Source organism: Piliocolobus tephrosceles, chromosome 17 (genome assembly GCF_002776525.5).
Source record: "Piliocolobus tephrosceles isolate RC106 chromosome 17, ASM277652v3, whole genome shotgun sequence".
NCBI classification, from domain to species: Eukaryota; Metazoa; Chordata; class Mammalia; order Primates; family Cercopithecidae; genus Piliocolobus; species Piliocolobus tephrosceles.
In genome coordinates this window covers 62045212-62062708 of record NC_045450.1, presented here as the reverse complement: position 1 = coordinate 62062708, position 17497 = coordinate 62045212, and the positions used below count along the sequence as shown (strand labels likewise).

General features: G+C 38.0%; 1 protein-coding gene across 2 annotated transcripts in view; it reads left to right on the top strand.

Annotated features, from left to right (window-relative positions):
• Positions 1 to 17497, top strand: part of ADAMTS18 (ADAM metallopeptidase with thrombospondin type 1 motif 18) — a 153670-nt gene that overhangs the window by 75418 nt on the left and 60755 nt on the right. For both annotated transcript variants that reach the window (XM_023226867.3, XM_023226866.3), the window contains exons 8-10: positions 947 to 1052; positions 4336 to 4473; positions 6536 to 6689. In XM_023226867.3, the coding sequence (XP_023082635.2) occupies positions 947 to 1052; positions 4336 to 4473; positions 6536 to 6689 (398 nt within the window). The remainder of the gene's footprint in view (positions 1 to 946; positions 1053 to 4335; positions 4474 to 6535; positions 6690 to 17497) is intronic.

The following is a 17497-nucleotide window of genomic DNA, read 5'->3' as shown; positions in this document are numbered from 1 at the left end:
GAACAAGTTAATTCACCTCTCTGAGGTTTGGTTTCCTGAGCTTTAAATACATACACACACAGATATATAATAGACATAAAGCACAGTGTGTGAATTTGGCAACCATTTATTTAGTGACGATGGTGATGGCAGTAATGATAATAATGCTACCCTTCATTTGTGCCTTTATAGTAGATTTCCCAGCTGATCTCCCGTCTATCTTGACAGTGAAGTGAGTACAATCAGTTCACAAACATGTATTTAATATTAGATGGGTACATAGATTTGTTCTAGTGATTATTAGGACCAAAACTGGAAAGAAAGATGTTCTCACACACTGCACTGTATTTCAAGATAGACTTAAGAGCTGGCCGGGATGCTTTTATAATGGCTCTTAGAGGAGGTAACTTTGGGAAAAGAAGCACTTATCACATTATAAAGAACCAGGGAAAGATGAATTTAATCTGCATGCGTTGCTTAGGCATTTTCATGTTTTCTGCTCTAGAAAAAGACCAGGATGTGTGTTTTTTCTTGGAAAAGACACCCTGAGCTGTGACGTGAATGCCACTGTTCAGTGAGCATTTTGCAATGGTTTTGCTATCATTCTAACCGTTGCTCTGACCCAAATGATAAACTCAGACAAGGCATGTAAATATTCTGTGACTTACTGTACTAAAAGTAAAATGGGAATTACAGTACTCATACTGACCTTACAGGGCTGTTAGGAGGATCAGTTGATAACAATATGTAACAAAAGCAAGAAAATAGGAAATGCTGCATTTATACATTATCATTACACAGGACAAAGAACTATAGATCATTGGTAATTTTTTTTTTTTTTTTTGCAAAAACATTGAATGCATTGATCTATTAAACTAAAACTATGTAGAACATTTTGAGGACATAAATTATCACGTATCTGTGTGTGCAACCTTTGGATTGACATTGGAATCTGATCTTTCAATAGGGTTTGCCCCTATCAGTGGAATGTGCTCTAAGTACCGAAGTTGTACCATCAATGAGGACACAGGACTTGGCCTTGCCTTCACCATCGCTCATGAGTCGGGGCACAAGTAAGTGGCTCTTTGACCCACTACTTTATATGAAAACTAGTTGGATGATTCATTGACGTTTTCACCGTTGTTGTTGACTTAGGCAGAACAAAGAGAATCAGTCTTGTGTAAAGCTTAGAATAGTTTCTGACCATACAAAGGGCTCACTAAAGGCTAGTTATTGTTGATTTCGTTCTTTTTAAACAACAGCATTTAATAGCCACACAGTACTCCTTCGTGTGCACAGATTGCAAGTTATTTAACTGAGTCTCTAGGCTGTTAGGCATTTGTTTATTTTTGTTCATGTTTTGCAGCAATGGAGACATTTCTAGCTGATTCTTTATGCACAGGAAGTAATCATGGAGAAAAATAAATTCCCAGAGTAAAATGGCACACGACTTTTTAAAAAAACTTTTGCTGCATATACTGAATATTCTTTTAGTTGGCAACATTGCATGTACTTAATATTCTTTTAATTGGTGTTAGTAAATCTTCCTTTTATGATGGAGACAACGCTATAGAGAATTTTCAAACATTTGAGCAATAGCAGCTGCATTGGAGCAAGTATACTACTTTACAAAATAATTATTTCAACATGTAGTACTCTTCAGATATGCCCGTTTAGGAATGTTTGTGTGTGCATGTGTGTATATTTTATTCATATATTTTCAAAGCATCTAGTTAATTTTTGACTTAAAAGCAAATATTCAGTAACCATAGTTGATATTTTGATATGTTGGTGCTGGTATCTTTTTTCTTCTTTCTTTTTTTTTTTGTTTTGAGACAGAGTTTTGGTCTGTCATCCTGGTTGGAGTGCAGTGGCGTGATCTCGGCTCGCTGCAACCTCCGCCTCCCAGGTTCAAGTGATTCTCCTGCCTCTGCCTCCTGAGTAGCTGGGATTACCAGTGCCCACCACCACGCCTGGCTAATTTTTATAGTTTTAGTAGAGATGAGGTTTCACCATGTTGGCCAGGCTGACTTCAGGTGATCTGCCTGCCTCGGTCTCCCAAAGTGCTGAGATAACAGGTGTGAACCACCAGGCCCGGCCAGTGCTGGTATCTTCTATGAGCTACACTTATTATCTCTAGGAAATTTAAATCTTGATAATTGTTGTTATTGTTATCCAACAAATTTCCAATGTTACTATACACACACACACACACACAGACTTAGACACCCACGCACACTTAGATATGAATAAGCTAATTTTTAAAATTGTAAATGGAGAAGCAAAAATGCTCATTAAGAATGATGCTTCTCATGCAAAGCAGGAAATAAAATATGTGTGCATATCAAATGTATGTCTAAGTTTGTTTTACCAGCATGAAGTCCAAATGAACTGGTCTCACTTTTCAAAATACTGGTCATTGAAAAATTTAATTTTCTTTGTGTATGCGTTAAAATTATCCAAAATCCAAATCCAACATTTTAGATAAGGAAAAGCAGAAAATATTCTTCAGGTAGGATGCGGGAGAGAAGTCAGAGGCTGGGGAAAGAACAGATGTAAAATAAAATACATACTTAAGTTCTAAATAACATGGCCTTATGAGTTTTGAAATAGACAATTCCTGAGACATTTATATGGCATTTGGCATGTGCTAAAGAAAATACGTTATCATCTTCTAAAATGCTATTAAAGTAAATTTAAGAAATGTTAAGTTCAAAATTAAATTCCATCTTGGTTTTCTTATGCACATAAAATTCTACTGAAGTTCTAAGTAAGTTCTTTTCCTCTAGCGTTATGGCTTCAATCTCTTCTACCCCATCTCTGTTTCTGGGATTCTTGCTCTTTCTTCTTGTGCTTTGTTTATAGATTTCTTTCTGTTTTTTACTTCGGGTGCTTTATTTATAGGTTCCTTTCTGTTTCTGACTTTCACAAATACATTTAGAAAGGGTGTCACCCAAACAAATCCCCTTAAGATCTTGGTTAGGTGAGAAGAAGAATTAAATTGGGAAAAGCTGAGGATAAGAAAATGCTTTCACTGAGTATATGTTGAGGTTAGTAAATACAGATTTTTGAGTGGTCACCTCTGAATACCTACAGAAGTCACTGACAGGATCATAGCATACAGCGGCCCTGCTACTGCTTTCCTGACAAACTGGAAGGAATACTGGAAAAACGGTCATATAATAGACATGGGTCACAAAAAGTCATATCTTTTATCGTAACATATTTATTTGGTATAGACTACTTTCAAAGGCTAACTCTGTAAATGAAATTATATCAGAATAACATTTTTATTTACATAGGAATCAGATCTGCCTTATAAATATATGGTTTAAGAAGCAAGTTTTATTCTTTTTAAATAATGAGATTAAGAACAATTTAAATTAATGATGAAATTCATATTTATATCCCTCCATCTTCTGCATCCCTAAAAAAAAAAAAAAAAAAAAAAAAACCAGAAAAGACTTTTCTCTGCACTGAATTTTTTTAGAGCAGATCAAAGACTCTTATTTCTCCATCTTCTTCCGCTTTAATATAGCCTGAAGTAAGCTCTGTCTTTATAGTATGTATCCTATGTGGGTATGCACATTAATGTCACATTTATTCTACCTGTCAGGATATTGGAGAATTCTTTAGGTATACTATGCATGATTCCTATTGAGTAGACCACCTAAAGGTTTTATTCTATAATTACTAGACCCTTCTGTGATGAAATGGAACAAATTAAAGTTTTCTCATATAATACATCTGAAAGATAACAGTAACAGTCAAGATTTAATAGCCTTCAATAAAGGGGTTCAAGCATTTTAAAAAATGTTTATTATAAGAGAGTTTAATTATAATCAGAGTTTGTGATTTCAGCTATTGAATTGATCATAGTTGGAGAGAAGTTTTTATAGGCTTATGTATGAACAGTTCATAAACAGCTTAGAATCAGCATCTCTCTGCACCTCCTTCCCACTCACTCTGAACTTCTTTACCATAGTTCCATGTTTGGTGACAAGAAAAGAATTTTACTGTTTGAAATAAAATAATTTGGCTGGTCCATCACTTTGGCTTAGCTTGTACCTAAATTTAACTTGGCTAACATTTTCCAGCCCATAAAACATGTAGCAGCTAGACCATTCTTTGATTTTGTGGTCAAGAAATAGTATAACAAAGCCCTCAGCACTTTCTAAATTTTCTGTGTGAGTTTTATAACAGTCTATAGTAATTTGTCTTTCTCTGTTCCAGTTTTAATAACTCTGTCTCTCACTTGGTTTTGTTGATGATCAAGGCATCTTTTTTCTTCCTCAGATTATCCTTCAGGAAAATGGGTTCACAAAGCAGAATTTTGTTTTCTTCATTCTGTTTCAGCTTTGGCATGATTCACGATGGAGAAGGCAATCCCTGCAGAAAGGCTGAAGGCAATATCATGTCTCCCACACTGACCGGAAACAATGGAGTGTTTTCATGGTCTTCCTGCAGCCGACAGTATCTCAAGAAATTCCTCAGGTATGACAGGTTAAATCCAGGGGTGCTCCTAGGTTTGGAGTGGTGACAGAATTGTGCTCCATAGACGTGAAAACAAATACTCAATGGAAGTACCTTTTGATCTCTCAATAAACAGAAAGACAAATGATGATGATGATGATGACATTATTGTTGTTAAAAAAATATAGATTGAAGCCTAATATTGTGCTAAATGTTCTCCACATATTTCCTCTTTCAATCGTCACAGCAATACTATTATCCTCAATCTAGAGTTGAGAAATCAAGTCTTACAGAGGTTAATTGTGTGGCTTAAGGTGCTATCGCTGGTAAGTTGCAGACAGAAGGCTCACACTTAGATCTGTTGTGACTCTAGGATGTGTACTCAACTGTCTCTTCCCTGTGACTTCCAGAGGCTGCTAGGTATATTGTCTTTTTACTGTGACTAATTATTTCAATCTCATCAATCAATGTGTCATAGAGTATTTTTTAAATGCTCACATGGTATGAGTGTGTGTTTGTGTTTTAATAAATAGAGCATTTTCTTGTTTGACTATTGTGTCTGAAATGGCCAGGAGCTAGCTTTATGTCCAAGTGATAGCCAAGGAGGATGGTAGCTATATAAAATGCTTTCAATAACACAGAACTCTTAAGTTGCATTAGTAAAAGTAGGAGTTAGGAAATTTGCACTATTCATATTAAACAGTGAACCCAAAGTTGAAATACACACGCACACACACACACACACACACACACACACACACACACACACATACCTACCTTTTTAATCTATGTTGACCCACTAGGACACTTAAATGCTATTCCCATATCTGTTTGACCAGATGTTAGTGAAATTTCTTTGGGAATTGACTTTCTTGATACTTTATTTTTAACCCATACTACTGTATATTATTTGCAAATGTTTAAAGAATTAGTAAGATATATACACAAAGCATATTAAACTTAAAGATACCTAACCACATATGCCCAAAGGGTAGTAAAAAAATCAACAGACTTTTTGCTAGTGAGCTTTGCCATGAAGATTTTCCTATTAGTTTTAAATTCATGATTTGGTGACTAAAATTATTTTTTCCAACTCATGTAAGAATGCGATTAATAAATATTGAAATTAAGATATACTTAACATAGGTTGAATTTCCATTAGTATGTAGTTAAATGCTTTTGTAGTTAAATGTTATAATAATGATAACAGCAGCAGCTAACTTTGCTTACTATGCTCTATGAAACATGTTACATTTTCTTGTTTGAACTGTGTAACAACCTTTATGAGAGTCATTGTCACTCATGAGCTGTGTAAGAGCTACATAACTTGGTCTTGGTTGCATGGTTGATTAGGACCCCCATCTATCTCACTACAAAATTACACTTAACCACCATGCTAATTGACCTCTCAATGGTACCATATTTTAATTATTTAAGTAAGTGGAGATAAGGTGCTAAGACTATCCATGCCATCAGGACTGATTTTTGCTTGCAACAGGTTCCATCAAACATACCTAAAGGAAATGTTTCTGCCTCATGCCCCAGTTCATTATTCCTCTTGATTCTTTAGGAATGTTATTTATTTTTGTCTGTAAGGCTTATTGTGAGTTAAAGTACATCTTTGACCTCTGCTCCCTTGTCCGTTAAAACAGAAATACTTGATTTAAAACTCCATGAAGACAGGTACTGTGTCTGTCTGGTTTATTTTGTACCATTAGTGCTTTGTCTAAGGTTTGCCACAGAGCAGGGACTCAGTACAATTTGTCAGATATTGTTGAATGAGATTGTTGATGGGAGTTTTCAAATATATTAACCTTCCCCGTCTCCTGTCAAATCGCAAGCCAAATCACTTGGATGGCTAGAATTTTCAGCATCCTGTAAAACCCTGCCTGGCTGTGTACATTCCATCCTCTGAGACAGGACTCACTCTTTGGCATAAACATAGATTTGAACTTTAAACATATACCCATTTCTCAAACCATGTTATATTTTTCTTTGCATGAATGCATTCAGAAGTGTGTTGTCGTCCATGGAAAGATCACAGATCAACAGGGTAATTAATAAGCATGTATCATCATTACAGCACACCTCAGGCGGGGTGTCTAGTGGATGAGCCCAAGCAAGCAGGACAGTATAAATATCCGGACAAACTACCAGGACAGATTTATGATGCTGACACACAGTGTAAATGGCAATTTGGAGCAAAAGCCAAGTTATGCAGCCTTGGTTTTGTGAAGGTATGTTTGCTTGTGATTTCAGACTTACATTAAGACTCTGCAATGTGTCTGTGTCCCTAACAGAAGTGTAAACATTTGGTTTGCCAAGGCCAAGGGTTAGGATCTGGGTTATCTCTACCATGTCAGTTGTTTGGCATGATAATTAAGTGGCAATTTTACTGTCAATGAATTATCCAGGCCTATCCACATAGACCATGCCTGCTTTAAATACCGCTTGGTAGAAAATTATTTCTCTTTAAATGAAGACTTTATCCCTACTAAGAAACCTGGGAACAACAGTTTGTACCTACTGCTGATCACTGCTTCTCTTCTCTATATGATCCTGTTCCCTCTTAATTTAATACATTTCAAATCATCACCATCCCAAAATACATTATATGCCCTTTATAATATAGGAAAACTATTATTAGCAGCTAGCTTTTTAGATTATATATAAATTCAAGGCATATCTTGAGTAACATTAATAAGATTATCAAGTCTTCAAAGAATTATAAATTATAAAAAAGATAATTGGGAAAGTACAGAAGTCCAGGTTATAGAAATGAGAGAACCTTGTTCCACTTGGTCAAGAATGACATTTTACTGACAGTAGTATTACAATCTCAACTTTACTAAAAAATAGGATCATTTTTAAGTTGGTTTATTCCCAATATCCAAAAAGAAATATGGAAGTTCTAAGTAACTGAAAAATGCATGGAAATTATGGAGGTTTATAGCTCCTCTTTCCCCCTCTATTCCTGTTGCTCTTCTTCCTCCTCTTTCTCTCCCTATTCCTCCTTCTCTACCACCACCACCACCACCACCACCACCACCACCACCACCACCACCGCCGCCGCCGCCGCCGCCGCCGCCGCCACCACCACCACCACCACCACCACCACCACCACCACCTACTATCATCTACTATTGTCTCCAGTAGTTGCTAAGTGAGCCTGTGCCCCACATAAGGCATTCTACTTAAAGATTTATTTTATGTTACCTCAATCTTTACAAAAACCCTTCAAGTAAGAATTCTACTGGGCCGGGCGCGGTAGCTTACATCTGTAATTGGGCCGAGATGGATGGATCACGAGGTCAGGAGATCGAGACCATTCTGGCTAACATGGTGAAACCCCTCTGCGCTAAAAACACAAAAAATTAGCTGGGCGTGGTGGCGGGCGCCTGTAGTGCCAGCTACATGGGAGGCTGAGGCAGAAGAATGGCATGAATCCGGGCGGCAGAGCTTGTAGTGAGCTAAGATTGCACCACTGCACTCCAGCCTGAGCGACAGAGCGAGACTCCATCTCAAAAAAAAAAAAAAAAAAAAAAAAAAAAAAAAAAAATTATTACCACTCTTGACCTGGAGCTCAGAAAGTACATTCAACTTGCCCAAAGCCACAAACTTTTAAATGGTGGAATTTAACAAAACAAGTCAAACACATTGACATGAAATTTCCTCCTCTTCATCTGTGACTGGTACCAGTCACTATTACCAGTGTTTCCTAAACTTCAGTCATTAATATTCAGTCATTAATAACTACCTTCTTTAGTTGTGTTATCTCTATATTATTATTCACATATTGCTTTTCTAGAAACCAATTAACATTCAAAATATAACTCCAGTCCTAAGAAATAATATGCATCAAATCATAGGTTTGATATGGGATTACATATTTTTTCTAATACAGTTTCAGTGCATAACTATTAAAATGTTTTCCAGATGTCATTCACATTTTTTTTGGTGTATCCTTCATGACACATGGACCTTACTTTCACAAATACTGGTGAACCATATGTAAAAACTAACAAGTTGGCTGGGTGTAGTGGCTTATATCTGTAATCCCAAGATTTGGGGAGGCCAAGGTAGGAGGATCACTTGAGGCCAGGAGCTTGAGAATAACCTGGGCAACAAAGTGAGACCCCCTCTTTACAAAAAATTTAAAAGTTAGCTGAGCTAGGGGCATGTACCTGTAGTTCCAACTACTACGGAGGCTGAGGCAGGGGGATCACTTGAGCCCAGGAGTTCGAGGCTGAAGTGAAGGATGATAGTACTACTGTACTCCAGCCTCAGCAACAGACTGAGACCCTATCTCTAAGAAAAAAAATTAACAGACTGTTCTGTTTGCCTGTTAAGTTGATGGTTTTGGCAGAAGTAAGTAGCCATTTACTTTGTTGAAAAAGTTTGTATCCTAATTTGCCTCTTGTTCACTTTATTCTAAAGGATTCATTATCTTATTAATTATAAATTGATTACATGCTATACAGCAAAAGCACAGTTGGTAATAAGTATGATTTTCTTTAGAAATACAAAGGAGGTTCCTAAAATTACTATTGTTCCTTCAGAAGTATGTATTTGTGGGATACCTGGTCTGTGTCAGGCAGTGTGCAGGGCTTAAACAACCTTTTTAAATAATAGATTGTTTTCTGGGACCTCACTATATTTTTAAAAGACAGCTTCTCATTCTGATGGTCTTTCATGGGAAACAGAGCAAACAGAAATGAAAATTTCAAAGTAAAAGATTGAATCAAACAAGGAAAGGGAAGGTGAGAAAGACTTGCTTAGGAGAGAAATGATTGAAGATGGTGGTGAGGTTAATAGAGAAGGTAGGGTTGTTTGATAAATTCTGAATGTAGATTGTTTTCCCCACATCTTAGCTTTTGGTATTGTTGTTAAACCTACTTATAACTTGAACCCATGGCCACACCTCTGAGGATCATAAATATTGCCAGGCTCTAGCCAAGAGGGATTTCCAAAACAACAAAATTTCTTATTCATCCTGTCTAGTAGAAACAGTTGAGACCGTCTCTGGCAACGTAGGAAAGAGGTGAAGTTTGTCTTCAGGGCTTTTATTGTCCCATTATTACTTTCTAATCTTTTTTTCCTCCATGCCTCCTAGAAAGGCAGAGTTGCATAGTGATTAGAAGAACAACAACAACAAAAAGGAACTAATTCTCAAAGTGTCCTCAAACCAGCAGGTGCAGTATATTGGCAAGACCTGAAACTTGTGAGAAATGTCTCATCCCAGGCCTAAGGAATGAGAAATTTTGGGGCTAGGACCCAGAAACCCATATTCTAACAAAAGCTCTAGATGACCCTGATGCTCAATCAAGGTTGAGGATCACTGAGTTAGACAATCTTCAAATTTTTTTTTTTTGAGATGGAGTCTCCCTCTGTCACCCAGGCAGGAGTGCAGTGGAGCGGTCTCGGCTTACTGCAAGCTCCACCTCCCAGGTTCACACCATTCTCCTGCCTCAGCCTCCAAAGTAGCTGGAACTACAGGTGCCCGCCAGCACGCCTGGCTAATTTTTTTTTTTTTTTTTTTTTTTTTGGTATTTTTAGTAGAGACAGGGTTTCACTGTGTTAGCCAGGATGGTCTCGATCTCCTGACCTCATGATCCACCCACCTCAGCCTCCCAAAGTGGTAGGATTAGAGGCATGAGCCACTGCGCCCGGTGGACAGTCTTCAATTTTGAACATTCACACATACACATTTGCACACACAAGTCTCTGGATTTGGGAGTCACATAGACCTGGGTTTAAATTTTGTTCTGAGATTTCCTACAAGCTTGGGGAAATGACTCAACCTCCCTTAGCCTTAGAGTTCACCTTTGAAAGGTGAAGATTATAATAGTTCCTCCATGGCTCATTTATGAGGATACATCTCTTGGTACAGTTGCATCACCTGATAAACAATACGGTTTCTTCTAACTCTCTTCCTTATGTCTTCAGCGTCATCGCCACCATCACATTTGTCTCTTCTTCCCCAGTAGCTGCCCTGGTAAAGGCTCTGGGGCTGACTCTTTTGGATCACTCATCACCATCTTCCCCTGCTCTCCCAGCCATCAATTTTCTGTGTCTTCAGCATGCCAGACTTGATCTCTTTTCTCATCCAAAGAGTTCAAGAAAATGAGTTGCTAATCTTTCTGATGGTTCTGTGTTATCTGGAAATACTCAAAGCAGGATTCCCTCTGTAACAAGTGGAGAGAGCACCCATTTGATTATTCTGCACTTTAGAAATGCTTACCGACTCCATGAGTGAACTGATGCTGTTTGTCAGAGGGTCCCAAGTGCTGTTACAGACTGATCAAGGCTTCTGTGCTGGTTATTTTACAAAGCTAGAAGTGAGCAGCTGAACAAATGCATCCTCTTTAACTGACTCTGTACCTCAGTAGCCAGCACAGTGACTATCACATAGCAGGAACTCAGTTTTAATGTCTATTTATAGACCCACTGAGAATTTGAAGCTGAGTAGAAACTGTGGGGAAGATATTTAAATTCTTGTGAATGTTCTCAGGCCCATCATTCTAAAGAGCATTGTATTGGAAGGATAGCAGGATCGATGTATATTTCTTCTGTAAATCAAGAAAAATGACGAGACAAGTCTCAAGCATTTTAGGGGATTTTTCTGCCCAAGTTAAAGACGCACCCGGGGGACTGGTCTATGCCTTTCTCCGAAGATGATTTTGAGGACTCCAAATTTAAAGGGGAAAGGGCGGGAAATTGAGAAGTACACAATTTTCACATAAGAGCAGGGTAGGGAACAATAGTTATCATAGTTATTCATGCCTTTGTCTGGCTCAGAGAACCTGTATTTTATTTATTTATTTATTTATTTATTTATTTATTTATTTATGTAAAATGACATAAAACAAATGGGGCAGAGGAGAAATGCAGTGAAACTGCATTTTACCTAAGATAAATATAGACACAATGGGGCAGGGGATCAATCAGATACGCATTTGTGTCTGGTGGGCTGGGGTGACTGCACCTGTAAAGACAAGCTATCAATTTTGATTGCCATGGTGAAATTTTAACAGTTCTCTAGGAATTTCCTTGTGGGCAAAATATGGCGGAGGTGTGTAGTTTTTCATCTTGAAGCCATCTTATTTAGGAACTAAAAGGGGGAGACAGGTTTGTGTGACCCAGTTCCCAGCTTGACTTTTCTCTTTGGCTTAATGAGTTTGGGGTCCCAAAATTTAACTTTCAACTTCCTTTCACACTTCTTTCAAGAAATTGACACATCAGGATTAATGAATGGAGAATAACTAGAAACTTCCTAGTATGGAATCACACTATTTGATACTATTATACTATTACTTTGTAATATACCAAGTTTACTGTGTCACGTTTTAACTTCTGTTAACTTTCCCCCATGCACTTACACTCCAGTGATGTTGATGTTCTTGTATGTTTTCCAAATATTTCCTTTTTCATGTCTACAAGTCTTTGCATATGTTTCTTATTCTAGTATGCTGTGTGACCACCCGCTGATGCTTAATCTTTTTTTTATTGTTGTTAAAGATTCAGTTCAAGTGTTATCTCCTTATTTCCTCAGGGAGATTTAAACATTTCTTTCTCTGGGCTCCGCTTCCAGCTTATGTGTCACTTTTATAAACTTGTGATACATTTTAACTGTGTATACACATCTGTTGCCTTAGTTGATAGAGAGTATGTGCAATGCCTAGCATGTGCCGGATGTCATATCAGATACTCAGTATTATTTATTGGGCTTACAGTGGTAACCAAAGCTCACATGTTTTAGCACTCCCATTTCCATAAAGTAGAAGATGTCACCTCTGCCTCTTCTCTCATCTCTCCTCAAGAAAGCAGGAGTGACTTATCTGATCGACCAGTTTAAGACTATTTCCGAGCAGGCATGCCGCGGTACCATCTCAGCATCTTCTCTCTCGTGCTGCCTGTCTGCAGGATACACACTTCTCTTCTGCCACCCTGGAGGTTCCCTGCCTCGGGTGGGAGAGTTGTGTCTGCCTCCTCTACCTGCAAGTGTGAAGGGATCGTTAGTCTAATGCAGTGAAGATAGTGTTAGAAGACCTATTTGGCCACAAATCTCAGTCACATTCCCCAATTCAGGATTATCAGTAATAAGGTTGATATCTATATTTCCATTTCTTAGACTCCAGTGTCTTATTTATCTAGTGGTGGAAGAGACAGGAACATTACTTATTGTCCCCACTGAATCCAACAGAAAGGAAATTGAAGTTAAATAATCTGATCAAGATTAGGTAGAAAGTGTTAGTACCCAGGAAAACAAAGGGCCCAGATTTTAGAGTCAAAATTGTAGTGATATCTATATGTGAATGAACTCATAGAAAATTGAGGGTAAAATACTCTTTCCATCCTATAATAATAAGTAATATTTATTCAGTGCTTACTATGTATCAAATGGTACTTTAAGCACATGATACATATTAATAGTTCCATATCGTTGGGGCATGTGCTATTATGCACATTTTCTAGATAAGGAATCTAAAGTACATAAAAATAAATGTTTCACTAAGCTTTATATGAGTAAATGGTAGAACTAAAATTGGATCTGGGTAGCACATTCTCTTAACCATTATACTGTACTGCCTCTCATATTATCTACCTAGAAAAAATATAAAATGGTACCAGTGCCAACCCCCTTACTAAAAAAGGAGGGGAGGAGCAAAATACTAAATGAATATATTACAGAAGAAGACATACACATAGTCAAACACATGAAATGGTGGACTCAATATCAATCACTCTTAGGAATATATAAAATAAATTACAATGAGGCAGCACTGTACACTGACTGGCATGGGGAATATTAAAAAGACTGACACCACCAAATGATACCAGAGACCAGGAGCAACTGGAACTCTGCATATTGCTGATGAGTGCATAAAGCGGCATAATCATTTTGGAAATGGTTTGGCAGAGCTGTTTCAATGTAGAAAGTTAAACATACCTTTACCCTCTGACCCAGCAAATGTACTCCAGGGTATTTGCCTGAAATAAATAAAGGCCTGTGTTCATAAAAGGGCTTATCCAAGAATATTCTTAGCTACTATTTGATTCATAAGAAGCCAAAGACTGGATACAACTTACACGTCCTGCAAAAGGTGAATGTACAAGCAGATTAGATTTTGCTGTATTCATGTAATGGAACTCCTTTTATCAATAAAAAGGAACGAACTAGTGATATACACAAAAACATGGATGACTAAAAAACATGCTGAACAAAAGATTCTGTATGGTTCCATTTATACGAAATTTAAGAGAATAGGCAAGACTCACCTATTGACTGAAATCGGAATAGTGGTTGCCCCAAGAGGGGAATTGACTGCAAAACGGGACAAGGGAACTTTTTGGAGTGATGGAAATATTCTGCCTTGAATGTGGTGGTGTTTATAGTGGTGTATGTATCCGCCAAAATTCATAGAACAGTACACTTAAAATGAATGCATATTGTATAAATCATACCTCTATAAAGTTGATTTTTTTGATGGCATTGGGGCAGTTCTTGGTGACTCCTACTTGTTAATTGTTAACTTTACTTTTAAATTATTGCTTAGCTTAAAAGCTAGGGCAATAAAGTCAGACATACATGGGCTTAAATCCAGGCCAAGTAGAGACTTACCTGCTAAAGGAAGTTGGAAGAATTTATTTAATTTCTCTGAGTCTCAATTTTCTCAGGAGAACATTGAAGAGATAGTCATACTTTCCTCACATGGCTACAATGATGATACAATGAAATAATTTATGGAAAACTCATCATCCAGTTTTTTTCACATATACTGTTTGCCAGGTTCTTTCATGTTATTATTTTTTTTTTTTTTAATTCTTGAAAACCCTTAAAAATTCCAGAGTCTTTATTACAAATGAAGACTATTTTAAATCATAAAGTCTGTCATTTTTATTCATGTATTGATTTACTAAAACTGAAGCCTACTTTGTACCAGGCACTGTTTTAGGTGCTTGGGATATATCTGAGAGAAAACACAGTTCTGTACTCTTGTGGCTAGTTGGGGAGAATACAAAGCACAATAAACTTTATAAATAAGTAAATGATGTTGTAAATGAAGCCACATAGTGCTAAATAAGTTTGGAATAAGATAAGGAAAATTGGGAGACTGTGTGGTGGCTGATTAAATTTTTTAATAGCAAGGTCACAGGAGATGAAATTTAGGCAAAGACTTGAAGGAGGTAAGAGAGAGAAAGATGCAGATAGTTGAAGAAATGGAACAGCCAGTGTAAAGACCCACTGTGGGAGCAAGATTTGAGTGTTTGCAGAGCATCAGGGAGCCCGTGTGGCTAAACCAGAGTGAGAAAGGCATAAACTGGTAGCATACAATGTCAGGGAGATAAAGGGGGCATATGACTTCATGGATGACAAGTAAGACTTTGGATTTTTCTCATGGTGAATTTACAAGACATAACAGGGTTTTGAGCAGAAAAGTGCCATGAGCTGACTGACATTCAGTTGATTTGGAAGGCTCTCCCTAGCTGAGTGCCATCCAGGAGAACTCTCTATAATGGTGCAGATGTTCTCTGTTATCCAATATGGTAGGCACTAACTACACATGAACCTGAAGTGTGACCAGTATGCCTGAGGAAGTGAATTCTTAATTTGATTTTAAGTAATGTAAATTCAAGTTTAACAAGCCACATGTAGAAAGTGACTATCATGTTGGACAATATAGCTCTAGTCACTGTGTTAAAAATAAACTGGGTAAGGGTGTGGGTAAAGTAGACCTTCAAGTCTTGTGAGGAGGGCCTGGCAGTAAGCTGTGTGTCAAGTGGCTTGGAACAGGGTGGTAGAAATGGAAGTGGCCATAATTGTTTAGATTCTGGAAATATTTTGAAGGCAATGCCAATATGTATAACCTAGTGGGAGATGTCTTGATGGAATGTGAGAGAAACAGAAGAGTCAAAGATGACTCTAGGATTTTTGGCCAGAACTACTGGGAATATAGAGGTGTCATAGAGTGAGATGGGGACAGTGAAACATGAGACAGGTTTGGAGGAGCCGATGAAGAACTTTTCTTGTGGATGTGTTCAGTTTGTACTGCTTCATAAAATTTGGTTTGCAAAAGTCATTAACACTTTTAGCATGTCGGGTTTTACTTGAAGGGGTATCCAGCCTATGGAATACAACTGGAGGACATAGCAAGTGACAGGACAGAATAATGGATAGCACTGGGACTCCTTCCTTTAAAATGTTGCCTAGTTCAAAAAAAATCATATGCAGGCAACATGAGACCTTGGGGTCTCTGTGGTTATTTCTTTTTCCCTTAAGTTAAGACTTAAGTCCAGGGAATTTTAGATAAAGGAAAGTTATTTGAATATGCTGGTAAAAAGAGGGGGGAGGTACAAACAAAAAAAAGTGCAAACTCTGAGTTGCGTTTACTTTGAAAGGGAGCCTTCTCAAGGGGCTTTCATGGTCGTCAGAGCATGTAGTTGGCTATAATTACCCTTGACTTCTGCGCTCCACCACAGAAGAAATAACACGTTCATGCAGCCTGTCTTATTTCACTCTGGAATCCCTGTGTTTTTTTGTTTTGCTTTGTTTTCCTGATTCTCTCTAGCTGCCCCTTCTTTTGGCCCTGTGGCTTGGCATTGGCTACGACAGCTAGCCCTCCTTTTCTTTGGTCTGCCCTAGGGCCATTTTGGTGGCTGCCGCGTAGGCACGGGGTATGGGTTATGGCTTTTTCCTGGCTGTAAGAAGAAAAACAGTTTAGTTCTGAAAGGCTAAGTGTAGGTTTAATCGTTTCAGTTCTTTCTCTCATGCTCCCATTGCACACAGGCGTCTCTCTTACCCACATTGATTGATTTCCCTCAAACCCAGGGTGACTCAATACAACAGGTAGCGATGATGACCCTCATTCAGTTTGCTGGGAGGCTGCCATATGCTTTCTGCTAATGTCAGTGGCAGGTTCACGGGAAGATGTATGTATTCTAGCTTATGAGCTGTTTTGAGAGTTCGGAATGGTACACGTGCCCATATCTGGGGCAGCTGGTGGTGCTGGTATTTCTAAGCAGTGTCCTTAATATTCTTCCATTCTCCTTTTGTGGGGAGAATTTTATGGTCTACAAGACCAAAATTACTGTATATATGTGTCTCTCTGGTTTCCCTATGTTTTCTTTTCTCAGTCCCATGGAAAGCTTTTCTTTTTTTGAGTGTTTCTGAAATATTTCTAAGCATATTCTTGCCCTATTTTCTAACTGTAAAATCTACATGAAGTGGAGTGTTTGGGGAATTAGGTGCCTGGTTCGTTGAATTTTCGGGATTACAACAAATAACGACAAATTTTTTTTTTCCTCCTCTCTGGTTGTTTATATTTTCCACAAAATGTACATGTTCACATTTCCATCTTAGGAAATAGGATGTGGCCACCAAAATGGAGTCACTTTGACCTTTCCCAATGTTTCACGACATTCCATTAGTGCTGTAATTCTGAATATCAACTTTAACTGCTAGAGCTGAAAGTAATCTGGTTCCATTTTTTTATAGGCTAGAAAACTGAGGCCTGGAGAATTTGAGAGCCTTCCAATACCCATCAATGTCAAATCCAGGCCCAGGGTAGTGGTTAAGTTACTAGACTCAGAAATCAGGCCAGCTTGAGGCCTGCCTTTGTTCCTGGCCAGCTCTGTGACTTTAAAGCTTCAACAACATCAGAAGCTTGCTCAGTTTTTTCAGCTAAATGAGTTTAGATGAAGAATTAGTTCAGTTTCCACCACTAAAATGGTAATAAAAGTATTAGTTCCCTATCTAAATGAATTTCTACAAACTTAGTGTGACTTAAGGCAACACACATTTATTATCTTACAGTTCTGAAAGTAGACATTTGAAAGGGCTAAAATTAGGCCAGGCATGGTGGTGGCTCATGCCAGCAATCCCACCATTCTGGGAGGCTGAGGCGGGCAGATCACCTGAGGTCAGGAGTTCCAGACCAGCCTGGCCAACGTGGTGAAATGCTGTCTCTACTAAAAATACAAAAATTGGCCAGATGTGGTGGCACATGCTTGTAATCCAGTTCCTCGGGAGGCTGAGACAGGAGAA